The sequence below is a fragment of the Seriola aureovittata genome, chromosome 18, assembly GCF_021018895.1.
Source record: "Seriola aureovittata isolate HTS-2021-v1 ecotype China chromosome 18, ASM2101889v1, whole genome shotgun sequence".
Lineage (NCBI taxonomy): Eukaryota > Metazoa > Chordata > Actinopteri > Carangiformes > Carangidae > Seriola > Seriola aureovittata.
In genome coordinates, this window is record NC_079381.1 from 13,990 (window position 1) to 31,257 (window position 17,268).

The 17,268-nt window shown below is 41.6% G+C and overlaps 1 protein-coding gene across 1 annotated transcript; it reads right to left on the reverse strand.

The window, feature by feature from the left end:
* Positions 1-263: 263 nt before the first annotated feature.
* Positions 264-16,698, reverse strand: LOC130187011 (uncharacterized). Its single transcript, XM_056404425.1, has 5 exons — positions 15,121-16,698; positions 14,091-14,264; positions 5,117-5,514; positions 4,605-4,789; positions 264-3,774 (listed from the first exon to the last, which is right to left on the reverse strand). The coding sequence occupies exons 1-5, from the start codon at positions 16,541-16,543 to the stop codon at positions 3,315-3,317; spliced, it is 2,640 nt and encodes an 879-aa protein (XP_056260400.1). The 5' UTR covers positions 16,544-16,698; the 3' UTR covers positions 264-3,314.
* Between the last annotated feature and the right edge of the window lie 570 nt (positions 16,699-17,268).

Consider the following 17,268-nt stretch of genomic DNA (forward strand, 5'->3'; position numbering starts at 1 on the left):
GGCCAAAATGTCTTCAGGCTCAAAGTCAAAAAACTGGTTCTCATAGTACAAGAGCACACATACACAGACATGAGCTAACATGTCCACAAGCCTGCAACAAGAAAGTTAACATGAAAGATTTACATGTTGGCTGGTATAACTGCTGGGTCGATCCACTGATGCCTCTTAAATGATCTAATGAAAAGGTATGTCACTGAGGTATTGTTTGAGATATGCGTTTTAATATCTTTACAGTGCACATGGTCAGAAACCAACAAGCAGTTCTTTGATGGAGTCCAGCCCTACCTGTCTGTGTGCTTGTTGTAATTTGGATAAAAATTATATTATATATTACATTATATTTTGGAAAAATAGTAGTATAATCTGAAAAAGGTGAAACTAGATTTTGACATAAAGCCTCTTTACAAGACAGATTAGCAGATTTAGGTAATAATACATAAGTGATAAGTGATTTATACTATATTATCTTTGTTTATACTATACTATAAAAAGGTGCAAATTCCATGATACATTTGCAATTTATTCAATCATGTACACTCAACTGTCACACAATGAATCTGTGACTGCGACCCTGTGGGTCTGTCTACATAGGAACAAAAAAAAGTGTTGATGACAAATGCACTTTAACAGAATCCAAAGTTTATTTATTGGGGCTCAAACAATTAAACACTGTAACTACTATACTTGCCAATAATGGGACACTGAATTTCCTTCCAATCCCCAGAATTTTCCAGTTTGCTGCTTTAAAGACATTTTCATGAGGCAACCTTCCTGTAACTCAGTGAGTAGCAATAGCGGAGAAGGACCAACACAAAAATGTCAGCTATAAAGTAATTTTAGCTGGGCAAAACCCCTGCGTGAGGTGACTTTATCAAGGCTGTGTTGTTTTTTTAAATGGAAAACCAAAGCTTTACATTTTTTTTACAGTCAATTAAGGTTATTTTTCACTATACTTTTGTCTGTTTTAGGGCTCCAAGAAAAAAATCATCTGTGGAAAATGGTCCTGATTGAAAACACCAAACATTTAAAAATGACGAATCGTAATCTCCAACCTTGAAATACATTTAACAATACTGTACATTTACCTTGTAGAACATCAAATTATGGTAAACTTCAGACCAGAATAATTTACAAACAAATACACACCAGTTTGATCCTTAAGTATTTCATTATTCACTTCAAATCCAGAATGGTTAATTGTTGTTGATCATTTTCGACATTTCTCCATCAGTATTTTAAGACTGTCGATCATCCTTCTGGACATCCACTGGTTTCATTTGATTTGTGTGAAAATCATGTAAGGTTTGTTTTTGTGTTTTTGTGAAAGACAGATAATATGCAAACACGGAAAGGATCATCCAAATTTGGGCATTACTTGTGTAACTGTGACACAGGAGATTGTGACAATAACATGACTGTGCGCATAAAGGGGGTGGAAAAAATAGCAAAAACACGACAACAAAACGCAATTTTATATAGCACCATGAAATTAAGTAAGAGTTTATTTCAACATAGCTCTTATTTTAGTGGGTTGACTATTGTTTCTATCAGTGCTAATCAAATTGTACTCACCACGTTAAAGGAAATCTTTTGGAATTTTGGGAAATGCACATATTTGCATTAGATGAGAGGATTGACACCACTCTCAAATCTGTATGGTAAGTATGAAGCTACACCCAGCTTCATGGTTAGCTTAGCTTAGCATAAAGACTAGAAAATGGGGGAAACAGCTACCGTGGCTCTGTCCAAAGGTAACAAAATCAGCCTACTAGCACTTCTTAGGCTCCACTTGATGTTATAGCTCAGATTTGAAGAAGTTGCACTTCTTTTTGTGATGTCATCATCAACATGTCAGGTAGTGAGTACAAAGTTATTACCGATAGAAATGACAGACAAAACTTACAAAATGAGGCATATTGAAAAAAAAGAAAACACAATCACCCTATAAATTGCTCACCACCTTAAAACACCTATTGCAGAGTTACTATTTTATTGTATTTATTTATTTATTTTGTATGGTAAGTTTCCATTCGCAAGTTAATTTTCATAAAAATGAACTATCCCTAAAGGAGGGAAGAAAATCTATCTAAAAACTATTGAATGATTTGGGAACAATATAAAGAAAGGTCAAATGTGTGCAAAATGTGAGTTAAAAGCTTGCTGACTGGCTTTTAACCAGGTCTCAGCTTCAGAGTGAAACTGGAGCTCACGTTGCATTGCAGCTCATAATCTTCCACCTATTGCTCCTTTTCTCTCTCTCACAACAATCAAGCCGAAAACCCATCTGCTCTGCAAAGTGCTGACAAATCGTCTCTTGCTTTAAGCTATCATACTTATTAGATCCAGCACTCTTAATGATACTGTCTCGTTTTTGGCATTTATAGCTAGTGAAACTGAAAGTTCAGTCATAAACACTAGTGCTCCCTTTTGTTCCTGTTATCTGGACTGAGCAGCGAGCAGACTTTCAGCTGCAGTTAAAACCTGAGGATCAGAACAATGTGAAGTTTTTTGCATCCACAGTGACATAAATGATGTAAACTTTGAAGAGAAGCTTAATGAATGAATGGTGATATGTCATTACTAGAGGGGCAGTTTTGAAGTTACTATAGCTGGTAAGCTAACTGGCAACATGCTAGTTAACTAGACTCCAATGTAACTGCTGAATTTAAACCATGCCTGTTTTGCATGGCAATTCTTAAAAGGCCTCTTAAGATTAGATGCAAAACAGTTAATACAATATCTTACTCCATGGACTTGACTTTCTGGTTCTCTTTGCAGTTTCAAGACAGTTGGCAGTTTAATTTGTCTCTGTGAGCAAATACACCAATTGTGGCAATGAAACTGAAATTAATTTTGGTCGAAAATTTTATACTGTAAATGCGGACTGGGCCTTTATTCTAGAAGTTTCCTTGTAAGGAGAAGTTACAAAAATAGATAGTTATAATAATAGAAGTTAGTGGGGCTAACAACAGCTATGGTTAACATATTAAGTCTGTTGAATTCTGACAACATTTTATCACAAAACTAAATACAATTTTAACCTGTATTTTATTTGGTTTGTTGGCATATTACAGTAATAAACTTTACCACTAGCTACACAAATGGCCACTGAAATGTTGTTTGAATGAGAAGTGGTATCTGTGGCACTGCAATTACTTGCCTTTTATGACTTAGGCAAGCCAGCCAGGAAAGACGCCAGTGTCAATGATCAGCATATGGTGTGAGGAGTATCTGACAGTGGAAACTTTGCCATTTTTGATCTTGTTTATGTTGTGGTTAGATCCATATCCAACTTAATACATCATCTGAGGTTTTTAAACTGAGGAGTCAGACTGATGTCCATGAAACCGACGCAGTGATTTGTGTTTGAGGAACGCAGCGATTGATGATGACCTTTTAACCCTTGCTGTACCTACAGTGGTCAATGGCCTCTCTCCCGAAGAAGTTGAGGAAAGATGATGCAGTCGACGGCGGCGGTGTTGCTGCTGCTGTTTTTGTTGCTCCCAGCTGGCATCTACTCTCCTGACTCCTCCCACAGCAGTCTGTGCTGTTCCTCCAAGAAGTTGGAAGATGTCCAGTGGTGTGTTGCAGCTCAGGTATTGCCAGGCCCTTTTCCCAGCTGTATCCCTCAGCCTCACGTCAGCATTGAACTTGTTAACCAGCAAACGCATTATGTTCTTGTTGCCATGGATGGCGGCAATGTGGAGAGGTGTGTGGCCACATGTTGACCTGGCATTTATGTCAAACATCAAACCAGCCTTTTGAACTCCATACCTGAAACCGCAGCCAGAGAGTAGATCAGTGCCCGGTCACATAATGTTTCTCATATATTAAGTTTTTCCAGAATATTTGACAACAGTTCATCTTGGCTAAATCTGTGGCAGCTCTTTTTTCACCTACATCAGTATGTTGGTCCCTTGGTGAGAGTGAACTATCTCACCAGCCATTGACTGGAAAGTCATTAGGCACAGACATTCATAGTCTCCAGAGGATGAATTTGTTGGTGCTGATTTTACCTCTTGTACCCCAAGCTGGTCTATATTTCCATAAGGCCAACACATGATAGACATGATACCTCTAAAATTAATGACTCAAACTATAGCCGTCAGTCTCAGCTATATGTTGAAATTAATGCTAATGCAAGATGCTAAAAGTTTAAAAGTGGGTCACTGTTTCGGGAGTATAAATGTTAGTCTTTACCAGGTATGAATAAATATTTGTGGAGGAGAGGATCATCGCTGTAATTTCTCCAATTCTTCTACTGTATGTCCCTTGCCTTACAGATATAAACAAATTAAAGTGCTTCTTGGTACAAAGTCTTAGGTGACTTTACTACAACATGTTTGCTAACGAGCAATAAACTCCACTTCAGTATTAGACTGAGACAAATGTAGGGCTGAGTCTGTCAAGCTCAAGTTTGAGATGCCCTAAAATGGCTACCATACAGAGAATAAACCTTTTTCATTTACAATATGACAATGTTAGACAGCACAAACAGCACATTGTTGATTTACCTATTCTTAGAGCCATAGCAGCAGTTGAGGTATAAATGTAAAGTTTATCCTGAGGGTGGCATTAAAATAAATAAAACAGTTGCTGCATACCATAAGGTGTTGAGGACTCTGTGGTCACCGTGTTTAGCGATCCAGTGCAGCACAGTGAAGCCGGAGATAAAGTCTTGTTTATTGAGCAGCGACGAATCCTCTCTGAACAACGAGTAGATGTCAGGCCAGGCACCTGCTGCCCCCTTCACCAGCCAGGCGTGCTCCCTGAGCTCTAGAGGAACCAACTGATGGCAGGAAAAAAGATCCAATTTATTAAATTCCCTCCATGGAGTCAATTAAGTGTTATATTGTCTTATCATACTAAAAGTTCACTGTGAAAGAAAAAAATCTGTCTATGACAACATACACCTGAGTAAAAAACTCAATAGCAATAGCAGCTATTTCCACAGGACAGAAGGGCTCACTGATTGACAGTTTTACACATAAATTCTCTTCGTGAATTGTTTTTAAATGGAAAGTGGGACCTTACCAGCCAAATTACTACCAAGGAGTGCACGGTAGGTTTGAATGGGACATTTAAAAATAAAAACTGTTCTGTCAATAAGTCTCACCTGCCTACTGGGGCCATCATAATGAGCGGTAGAGGAGGTGGCGGCAGCAGAGGGGCTCCTCCACCTTCTTTTCTGCTCCACCCCCCCAACCAGGTCAGCAAAGCTGTGGCCGCAAGGCGGCGTGGAACATGACGACAGGGACGAGGATGAGAGGTTGTAGCGAAGGCTGAGTGAGGAGGAGATCAGGTGGAGGCGGTTCAGTCGGGCCGCCTCACTTACTCCTCTTCCCCTTACGTCCTCCTGGAGGAGCTGGTCCAGGTCAGCCCCTAGGCTGCGGCACATCCTGTTCCTCAACTGGCTGCTGAGCCGCTTGGTAACAGCTAGGCGCTGCCGCAGCAGTGGTGAAGAGGTGGAGCCCTCGCTCGACTCTGCCTCCTCACAGTCATCATAGAGATCACCTGTGGGGTGAAGTAGAGGGTTCAGTATGCTTTCTCCAGGCTACAAACATACTATGTGTCATCTGTCAAAAAGCCCTTTCTTTTGGAACCACAGTTTGTGAACTATTGAACTACCGTATTCCTGCGCACCCTCGCAACTACAGCATGCTCTGTATTACTCTGCAGATCAGCTGTTTGAGTCAGATAGAGCTAAGCGTAGTTGCTTTGCAGAGAGACGAGTCACTCAAAACTAGACAGATGATAGATACTTTATTTATCCCCTAGGGGACATTCATGTGGCCATTAGCTCATTGTTGATAATAATAATAATAGTAATAATAATAATAATAATAATAATAATAATAATAATAATAATAATAATAATAAACAATACAGTTAATAATAAATAAACAATAATAATTAGATTAGTCCACTTCCTTTGGCTGAGGAGCTGTATAGCCTGGTGGCAGTGGGAACAAATGATCTCCTGAACCTCTTTGTTCTGCAGCACAGTGAGTTGAGACCGTTGCTTCTGTAGGTGCTTCTCTGTCCTGCCAGAATGTTGTGGAGAAGATGGTTGGTATTATCTAAGATGGCCTCCATCTTACATCGCATGCATCTCTCCACAGCAGTCCTGAGTGAGTCCAGACTCCTGCCAAGCACAGACCCAGCCTTTTTGACCAGCTTGTCCAGTGTCTTTGTGTTCATGTCGGACATGCTGCCGCCCCAGCAGACTACAGCATTAAACCACTGGCCACCACTGACTGATGAAAACATGTGCAGCATTTCACTGCCAACGTCAAAGGATCTGAGCTTCCTGAGGAAAAGAGATGGCTCTGCCCCTTCCAGTAGATGGCATCCGTGACCATCTCCTTGGTCTTGGAGGTGTTCAGAAGGAAGTTCTTGTCAATCCATTCACTGAAGGCCATAGTCAGTTCCCTGTACTCCTCTTCCTGCCCATTCCTGATATGCGTAACAATAGCTGTGTCTTCTGAGTATTTCTGGATGTGACAGGACTCAGAGTTGTATTTAAAGGGTGACACAAAGGGTATACAGGGTGAACAGGAACGGAGCCAGAACAGACCCCTGTGGAGCCCAAGTGCTGCTCATGACTGTCCCTGAGACACAGTTACCCAGCCTTACATACTGTGGTCATCTTGTCAGGTAATCCACAATCCAAGACGTGAAGCAGTGATCCATCCCCATCCCTTCCAGCTTGTCTTTAAGAATGGGGGTTTGGATGGTGTTAAATGCGCTTGAGAAATCGTAGAACATAATCCTTATGTAACTACTTGGCTCATCCAAGTAAGCAAGGGCCCGGTGGAGCATGTTAAGGATGGCATCATCCACTCCAATATATTCTTTGTAGGCGAACTGTAGTGGGTCTAGATCATGTTCATGTTCATGGCCTCAGAAAGTGGAGAAGCAGCCGCTCCAGGGTTTTCATGATGTGTGATGTGAGGGTCTGTAGTCATTTATCTCAGCCGGTTCTAGAGCACATACCTGGCCTGGCATCAGTCACAAGCCATTACGGAAATTCATTGTAAGGACATGCAGGGTTACGGACCCACAATTGACACTTTGTTACTCTTCCCACCATCAAACTATCAAATTGATCGGAAACAGTGACAAAGGACCCTTCTCTCAACAGTCCATGCCAGGCATGCCAGAGAGACACAGAACCAGACCAAAGGTCAAAGGGTCAGCTCCAGAGGATTAACAAATGGACACCAGGCAACTGGAGAATATAGGCAAAATCTCCAGTTTGTTAAAATAAGACTGTCTATTGATATTTGATTGTTCCTTATATAGACTGAGGTGTGAATCCTGGCCTCTCTGTGCCATGCACGCACGCACGCGCGCACGCACACACACACACACACACACACACACACACACACACACACACACACACACACACACACACACACACACACACACACACACACACACACACACCAACCTCTTCCTCTGTCCCTCTCTAGATAAGAGTCATAAACTACAACTACAACTAATTCCAATCCTGGGTAGTGACCAGCAGAACTCTCTTCACAGACACAGATCTGAGGAAGAATAAATAATTAAATATCTAACTGTTCTGTAACTCATGAGATGTTTCTATGTAATAGTTTAATCCCAAACTTCTATCCTATAGAATGTTTGAAATGTAACATGTAGACTTTAAGACAATGTCCTTCATGTGACCATACTGTCAGCATCCTTCACACAAGGTATCACACACTACAGGACATCCAGAATGTCCGTATTATTATTATTACAGTCAAAGAAGTGCTATGTAATCCACATTTGTAGACTATTCAGTTAACCACTTGTATTAAGATTAATTCCAGGTTTGAAGGATGTAATATGAAATCCACACTTGTATTACTCCTGTCTGTCATTATTGGTGCCATTAGGTTTATATGTTATGTCATTTAATGTTTTATGGTCATGGTGGAAGACGGATGTGCGAGTTTATAGGTAAACTTTAAAATTAAACTATTCAAAAGTTCCGTGGAAAATTACTCTCTCCTCCAAGTTAAAACAAAGTAGAAGACTGAAATGCGCGCCAGCCCTTAAGGGATAAAACAATTGCTAGAAGCTGAAAAAATCTTGCTCAATCGCTCTGTAGCTATGTAGTTCCAAACTCTTAGCCAAGGCTCTTAGCCATTTTTGCACTTTATCGTTTTGTCCGTGTCCTTTATTCTTTCTTTGCCACGTGCACCAAGTAACATTATTTTGTCTACACGCGTGATCTTTTATTTTTATAAGCCAAGTCAAGACCAACTGAACCAAAACAACAGAAGTACCTCAGAGTAATTTTGCTGCTTTTAATTATTATCAAGTATTCCTTTTTGAAGCTTTTTGACAACTTTAGAGTCATCTGGTGAACACCAGTCTCCTCTAAAGTTATCCAGCCAAAGTGAAGTGCATTAGAGTTTATTTTGCATCAACCCGCAAGAGATGCCAGCAGATAACACATCTGACCACGACCGCCTGCAGAGAAACCTACCAGAAATCAAGAGTGCCCGAGACAGAAAGTCTCCTGGCAAACTCCACCAGAGCTGAATCGCTGAGACACCAGTAGAAACCATGATAACTGAACACGGCCTCCAGGAGAATCCACTTAGATCCTGCGTCTCCAGGGTTACTACGGCAACCACAGCCACCTGGGTTCCAGCCAAGGGTCCTCAGCAACAGCGCAACTCACTTTATGCCGGTCTTAACACTCTGCTCATGACTGGGTTGATGTTGAAATATATTAATATTTAATCATCAAATGATACTCAGACATAGTATCATTAGCTGTATAGCCATAATGTATAGCCATAACATATTCTCTCCCACCATTGCCAACTCATCACTAAGCTCATTTCATTATTATTTTTATGTTTATGATTATTACACCTTGCATTTACTCTTTAGATAGTAGTTTAGTTAAAAACTCCTTTATTTACACCCAGCTGTTGTCCTGTTGTATTCTTTTCACGTAGAGACTGGAGATCCATAAAATCGAGAAGTCATGGCTTCTGATATGAGATTGATAAATTTATCAATCAGTAAATTCTAAATTATGGCGTTAACGCTACACGGTTGTCCTACCGTTTACCGGAACAAGACATGATGTTTTCTACAGGACCGGGACCCTCCCTGTTTGAAGGCTTAAGTTAAAGATCGTCTGGAGAGGCTCAGCCAGCTGGGCTGCACAGCCTCGGACACACACCATTCGGGCCTGTTGCCTTTCCAGGATGTAGCTTCTTGACCTCCACCCTCAACTCTTCTGCTGTAAAGGACAGCAGACTTGTTCCCAGTGTGGAGGGAGTTGCAGCTGCAGTGTCAGGTTGTGGAGGAGATGCCGTAGGAGAAGCTGCAGCTGAAGCAGTGGGAAAGAGAACAAGTGAGGCTATGTCAAACCAGTTGTAGAACAGGTTGAACCCATTGGCCTTGTCCACATCACCTGATGTTGCTGGCTGTTGTCTTTATAGCACACCTCTCTGGTGTTGTGCTGCAGCTTCCTCTCTATTTTCTTTTTGTAGTCCTCCTTTGCCTGCTTGCTCTCCTCTTCAGCTCATGTTGCACACACCTGAGCTTTTCCCTTTCTCCATCCCTCAAGGCCTCCTTTTTCTGGTTGAGGAGGGTCTTGATGTTACTTGTGATCCATGATTTGTTGTTTGGAAAGCAGTGTACAGTCCTTGCTGGTATTACTGTGTCCATACAGAAGTTAATATAGTCTGTGGTACATTCAACCATTCTATCAAGGTCAGGGTCCTTGCTTTTATCATTTTCCTGTGACTCCAACAGGACATTCCAATCTGTGAACTCAAAACAGTCTTTTAGACACTCACTGGCCTCCGGGGTCCAGTTCCTGAATGAGCGGATGGTTGCAGCCTGCCTCAGTACACAGGGCTTGTAGGAAGGCTGAAGAAAAACCAGATTATGATCTGATCTGCTAAGTGGTGTTAGATCTGAAGCAGTGTAGGCCTCCTTTACATTTGTATACAACAGATCCAGTGTCTTATTTTCCCTTGTGGGACAGTCAACATACTGAGTGAAGCCAGTCAGATGAGAGGTGAGAGTGACATAGTTAAAATCCCCCAATATTGCAATGAATGCATCAGGGTGCTGGGTTTGTACTCTCGCAACAGTCTTGTGAATGACATCACACGCAACTGCAAGCTCTGCTTGTGGTTGAATGTAAACAACAATGGCAACGATGTGTGAGAACTCCCTCAGTACATAGTACAGTCTAAGACCAACTGCCAACAGTTCAATATCCCAACAGCAGATCTTCTCCTTCACTGTGATGTGACCGGGGTTGCACCATCTATTGTTCACAAGCAGAACCAGTCCTCCACCTTTATTCTTCCCACTTGCTCCGGTGTCTCTGTCCGCTTGTACTGCAGTGAAGCTGCGTAAATCCACACAATGGTCAGGAGTGTTATCATTTAACCAGGTCTCCGTGAAACACATGAGACTACACTCACAATATGCTCACTGGTTCTTCACAAGTGCCTCCAGTTCATCACACTTGTTAGCCAGGGAGTTGACATTTCCCATAAGGATCGTTGGTAGAAAAGACTTATATCTCCATATCCTACCCATCTATATTACGGCTTCTTCAGCTCAGCCGGTATGGGATGTTTAACTCCATATCTGGTACACTTTAAAGCCAGGAGTTCTTCCTTTGTGTACATTATTTTCACCATCTTCAGACGAAACAACGATGTAGAATAAAAAACATCAATCAACAAAAAAATATACTAATATACATATAATATACAAATACATTGCAAAAAAACTACGAGCTACGCAAACTTTCTGCCACTTGCCAGCGCATCATTTCAATTTACAATGATGCAGACCTGGAGGGCAGCAGCAGAAGCTGCCCCCATCCATCCACGTTTTTTTGTCAACTTCTTGTAGATGTCCTTGGCACGGAAATCTTCGCCTCATCCCCCAAGTTAAACCGAGCACACCGGAGCCTTGCAACCAAACCTGTTTCGGGAGGGAGGCCACGACTTGTCATCCTGCGCTTCCACCACTTCCAAGTTAAAGACCAGGCGATCTGCGAGGCTTGCAAGTGGGGTGATTTGACCTACAAAGGCCATGCGATCCGCTTTTATGACAGCTACATACATACAACTACAGCCCTGACGTGTTGAAGCAGAGCGCCGAATACAGAGACCCCATGGCTGAGCTGTATAGGTGCGGGTACAAGCCAGCTCTGCTCTTCCCAGCCAAGCTGCACATCACCCTACCTAATGGGGACAGGACTTGGCTCCTGTCTGCTTCGGAGGCTGTCAAGTTTGTCCAGGACTTGGACACAGATCTGTCAGCAAGTTAACTGACACACTATCCTTTTATTGTTAGTGCAGTGCCATTCATTGTTTTCTTTTTATCTACTTAAATTTTTTTTATTACCATGCCTCTCCTCTTAATGGGCTATTTACCATACGGACACTAACAGCATCTTAATTGTGCTTTTCTCACAGTCAGTATTTCTTATTGGATTTATTAGACTATTAATCTCCTATTAATATCCTTTATTTTGAAGGGAGATTATTTGCCACTGTTTTATAGTAGTCATTTCCCAGACTACTAGTTATGTATTTTTATACTATTTGTGAATTTGTGAGTATCCAAAGTGGAGGGAGCATATATGTATGTATTTAGGCACCTATTTTCTGTAAGATCAACATAGTCTTTTCAGGCATATTTCCAACAGGTTACTACAATAAAGAATTCAATGATTTTAAAAAGGAAAAAAAAACGTGTATAGCCAGACGCATTTCATTTGAGGTATTTAAAAAGGTTCAACTTTTGTTCGTAGGTATATCAGAGTGATCTTAAGTGCTCTTTTGCAGCAACTGGGCTTGGGTTTGAGTTAAGGGGAGGGATGGGAGGGGGGTGGATTATATGTTTAATGTTTTCTCAGTTAGGGGTTTCCATTTAGTTCTTTTTTTCATGTTTTCTATTCTATCCACCAGCATGCTACTTCTTTACTCAACAAACTCCACTCAGTCATGTCCCTCTCTCTATGTACTGCTAGACAACAGACAGGGGGTGCCCAGTGATAGGGTTAGAAGTGTGCAGGAATGCCACCTGCTCAGGTCCCTAAGTATCATTATATGTTAAGTTCTTACACTTCAGCAGCACCAACAGGTGCTTTAAGATTTACTAGTTGGAATGTCAAAGGCCTGAATTCACCTGTAAAACGTAAAAAAGTTGTCTGAGGATCTCAATATGGACATAGAGACTGAGGCCCGGCAATCAGTTTTGAAACATGTCGACGTCATCAATCTGTGCCCATCACAGCGTTTTACCATGCAAAGTCACTGGTCTCAAAGCAAACTAGTTTGCATCCTTTTCTGGCACTGATCCAAATTGTGATAAATGTCACCTAGGACCAGCTATTCTTTCTCACATGTTTTGGATGTGTCCCACTCTAACTCTGCATTGGACATCTCTGTTTGACTCACTCTCATCCATCACATCTGTTAATATTCATCCTTCACCCCTAGTTGGCTTGTTTGGTGTTCTAACCACTGACTATTCATTGCCATCTCACTTTGTTGAACTTGTAGCTTTCTCACACTGCTGGCGAGGCATGTTATTCTGATGCACTGGAAGAGTCCTCGTGTCCCCTCTCATACTCATTGGATAAAAGGATACCCTACATTTTGTGAAATTAGAAAAAAAAATTAAACACTCTCTTCGTGGCTCTAATGTTAAATTCTCTCAAATCTGGCTGCCCTTCTTAGAACACGTCAGGTCCCTCCAATTGGATGCTGTCCCCATTGGCTGACAGTAAACACCCTGTCCTGTACTGATATAACTGCACTTCGTGGCCACCTCCTGTTTTCCTCATGCTGGTAATATATAGTTTGTCTGTTTTGTTTTCTTTTTGGGATGTATTTTTGTACTTTTTTCTGTTTTATTTATTTAATTATTATTATTTATTTATTTTTCTCTTTCTTGTGGTTGTATTATTGCAATCCTCTTGTCGTTACTTCCTATGCCATTTTACCTCATTTTACAGTTTTTTCATTTCATTTATTCAGTTATACATGTGGGGATTTGTATACTATATTACTGTATTTGTGTTTATTGTGTTGAAAATTCTATAAATAAATCATATACAAAGAGCTAAGCGTAGTTGCACTTGTGTGTAGGAATACGGTAGTTCAACGGTTGAAAAAATGTAGCACATCGTTCAGCTTGTGTGCCAGTGCTCCAGCTGCCTCTCCAAACTGGCAGCACGCTAATCCGACTCTACTGCAGGTAATACCACTGACTATGCCCCACTTCAAATAACTTTATTGAGAGCGATGATGAACTGTAGGTAAATGTGAATAACAGTGTACACTTCTCTTTAAAAGGCATTTATGGTGTCTCACACAGTTGGACACACAAAAGAAAGAGGTAGTTGGGTGAAGAATGATGAAGAGTACTTAACAGAGAAGTTCAAACGCTGTCTATTTTAACTTTTCTTGCTTCCCTTTGTAACAACAGACTACACAGCAGCTGTACAATCAATGTAACGGGCATGTTGCAAAAGATTAAAAATATCAGAAGTTCTTTACTTTTCATATACTGTATGTAGTAGTTATCTCATGTTGCAACATGCTAATGCTGTCAGCAATGTCTGCTGTATTTACTAACATAGCTCTAAAATGTTATGCTAACATTGGGAATGACATTCTTAATGCTATATTTTGTGTTAATGTGTCATGTTAGTGTGTCAGCAACTGATGACATGGCTGTAGCCCATCAGATTGAATTGCCATTCATTTGATTATTCATCTGTGTTCATGTGAATAGTTTTCTCTTGGAGAGAAAATTAATAATTAATAATAAATAATAATGAACTAACAATCACTTATCAAATTGTTGATCAATCAGCTAGTAGTTTGAGCACAACTGTTAATAGCTCATATTTTGAGGCAAAAAATTCTGATTGCGTAATGGAGATAGTGGGTTTATGTAAAAATCTTCATTTTTTGTCTCCCCTCTTATGACCTGTCAGATGTCATATCCAACAGCTTATGACTAACAGCTCCTTCACTATATAAAAGATCATTAGAAAAAACTTTGACCTGTAGAGAGGTGCCATGGTAACACTCGAACTGTAGGGTCCTGGTTGTTGTTGAGATGGGCATTGGAGTGGTACTGAAGAGTGAGATCCTGGTCGTCATGGAGACGGAGATGGCCTGCTGGCCCTTGGGCTCGCTGGAGTACTTTCTGGATTTGAGCCATGTGCCCAGTCTCACCTGTTGACACATAACAATTAATACTATTTCTAGTCCATTTCTGCTCTCTACAACAGCAACAAAACAATGTACATACAGCTTATGAAAGCCTTTTTATTTGTTGTTCTTCAGTGGAAAAAACTCAAACTTTCTTAATAGTGGACGTAAAAGCTCAAATATAAGGGAAGGACCTTGAAAGCATTTATCGCAAAAATCCTGTTGTGTCCTGGTTGTGCAAAAATATAAGCCTTTTTACTACACGGTAAGATTAATACAGCAAAAAAACATCTCTTTTGGTGTCTGAGCCACATGGTTCATATATTTATATATATCATTTTTAACATCAGTACTTTTTGATATTGTCTTACTGAAATAATTCTTTACTGATCAAAACCAGCCAAATACCAAAATATTTTAGACAGTGTTTTATTCAAATTTCTTGCAACATTGTGTTATGTACATGTTACCTTTAACATTGACAAAGTCTGGCTTCAACAGCTGGTGACTGTAGATTTTAGCAAATACTACTCACACTAGAGTAAATTGTGTACCTGTTTGGACTAGGGCTGTACAGTTGATCAAAATATAATCAAAATCTCTATATCCAAATCCTAGGAACTGCAATTTTTTTTGATAAAGGTAAAATGTGTCACAACATTGTTGTGGTGTTAGCACCATGGGCCACATGGTGCCACAGAGACGCCCCGACCTACAAATCATATTCTCAAGACATAAAGGAACATGTTTGTTTGGTACAAGTCCAACAAAAATCACATAATTTTTATATTTTTTTCAGTGAAAATGGAATGAAGCTCCAGTGAGCTTTTCGGGCGGTAAGACAGAATATGTAATATTGATACACAGACTGTTGCCATACCTGCTTTGTCCTGTAGATCCTCGTAGCTGCTGTTCCATCCTGATCCTCTGGAGGAGCCAGACAGTGGCCATTCGCTGCTGGAGAAGCTAACATGAGATGCGGGGGAGAGGACACTGCTGTGGCTAGATGACAGCCCCGACCTTTGGCTTTGATGAAGCCCCGGCCTTGGTTCGAGCTGAACATCTGAGGCCTGTGAGTATTGGCAGTCCAGGTAGATATTGTGGTGAGGCGAAGCCTCTTTAGCTCGGCCTGGAGATGATGTGTAGCGCACTGCCTCTGAAGGCTGGTTGGGTCTGATAGATGTCGACTCCTCCAATACAGACATGTGTTCCAGCATTGTCCCCATCCATTGTCCTTTCAGCCCTATCCCTGACTGAAAGCTCCAACCCAGGTCACGAGGGGACAGCACTTCCACATCCTGGATGTAAATCTCCGGGAGATTCCTTTCTGATAAAGAGGAGGAGGAAGAGGAGACAACTGAGGGAGGTACAGGTGTGTCTATGATGCATGGCAAGGAGGTGGAGATGGCCCTCCCTGTGTCTCCTAGAGGAGCACTCGGAGGCCACATTCCTCCTGCTGAACCCTGCCTCACTGTGACCTCATCCTCTTCCTCCTCATCTTCATCATAAGAAACAGCTGATTTGTAGCTCTGCCTGTGTCTGAAGCGGCGTGGAGCAACCTGAGTATGAAGAGGAGGCTCTTGATGAAGACCTCCTTCAGCGTTCAGACAGGCTTCCCTCCCTCTGAGGCTTTGAGGGACTGGGACCTGTTGGCTGGCTTCTCCATGATGTCTGACTGCAGACACCACCGGTATGATCCCAGGAAGCAGGCCAAAGCCCACCCTTTGCTTTGCCACCTTAGTGCACTGATTTGGAATAGGAGGCTCATCCAGTTCTGTTTTCACAGAGATCTGTACAAATGTGCTGTTTACCTGTTGCTGTTTCAGGTTCAAATTCGTTTCGACGTTGTTGTTGTTGCTGTTGTTGTTGAGTATGATTCCAGCCGCAGGTAGGATTGTTTTCTTTGAGGTTTCTCCCGGCGGGGCGGGTGTTGTCGCCTCCATAAGTTGTGGTTTCAGTCCAGGCTTCTCAATGCACATAGCCGGGCTCAGGTTGGTGCTCTCCGGGGAGGGCTCAGTGTTCCTCCCGCCGGGGAATCGTGGCGGCCCGGAAGAGCCCCCTCCACCGTCGCCCGGGATGTGTCTTCTGAATTTCTTCCTGAGAACGACGTAAGAGATGCCGTCCTGCTGTCTGACAGTCGCCACAGAGTTGACGAACTTCTTGAAGAGCTCCCGGTTTCGATCCTGGTCTGCATGATTCCGTATGAAGTTTCTGAAGTGCAGAAGCAGATCCGAGTTTTTCACCGAGCTCCCGCTGCTCTGAAGGAAATGTAACACTGCGTCCTGAGTGAAATCTGTAGCCATTCTGTTCTCAATGTATCTGCTTTCTGCCTCTCTCTCCCTCCCTGCTAGTTTCAAAGGTCGGTTTTTTTCTCAGACAGAAATGAAGCTCCGCCCACCTCAGGTGTTTAACCCCAGACCAACCTGCTGCATTCCTGCAGGTAACCCGGATGTTTCTGTGAAAAGTCAAAGGCCCAATTCCAATTTGGCCCCTACACACTCCCCCTACCCACTCTCACCCCGTTTTCGCGTTCGTGTGAAGGGTCCACCACATTGAGTGTAGTTCCAAACTAATGACCCTTAAATGGGGTTATAAAACCAGATCAGGTCTGATCCAACATAATTTTTTTTGTATACAAACAGCAATCAATAAAAATGAACAAATTAAAGTCCCAAAGCCACAATTGAATGTAAATGTTTTGGCATCGTCAAGGTAACATGATATAAGTGCTGTCCCATTCCTCTTTATACCATTTTGAGCCCTTGCAGCCTCTCACGCAATCACTCACCAGGTGACGTCAATTAAAGGTGTAACGTGTAAGATCGTGCTACTTGATCCACCTCCATGGGTGGCAGCATTTCACCTCTTCCCCTCTCCAGTTAATCATGTTGTTGTTTTCCCCATGTTCTTTATAATTTATTATTGATATGTGCATTTATTGTTGATAGTTAAAATTGTTGAGAGAAAACAAATTATGAGTACATGTTATACAAACAGTGTGGTTTTATTTACCTATAAAAATATGAAG

Bases quoted from the DNA above. Each gene is read 5' to 3' on its own strand.
- LOC130187011 (XM_056404425.1), bottom strand. From the start codon at position 16,543: ATGGCTACAGATTTCACTCAGGACGCAGTGTTACATTTCCTTCAGAGC. The intron at 5,515-14,090 runs GTCAAAGTTTTT...TTCACCCCACAG, and splicing joins ACCATGGCACCTCTCTACAG to GTGATCTCTATGATGACTGT. The intron at 3,775-4,604 runs GTATGCAGCAAC...CTGCGGTTTCAG, and splicing joins AGAGTCCTCAACACCTTATG to GTATGGAGTTCAAAAGGCTG.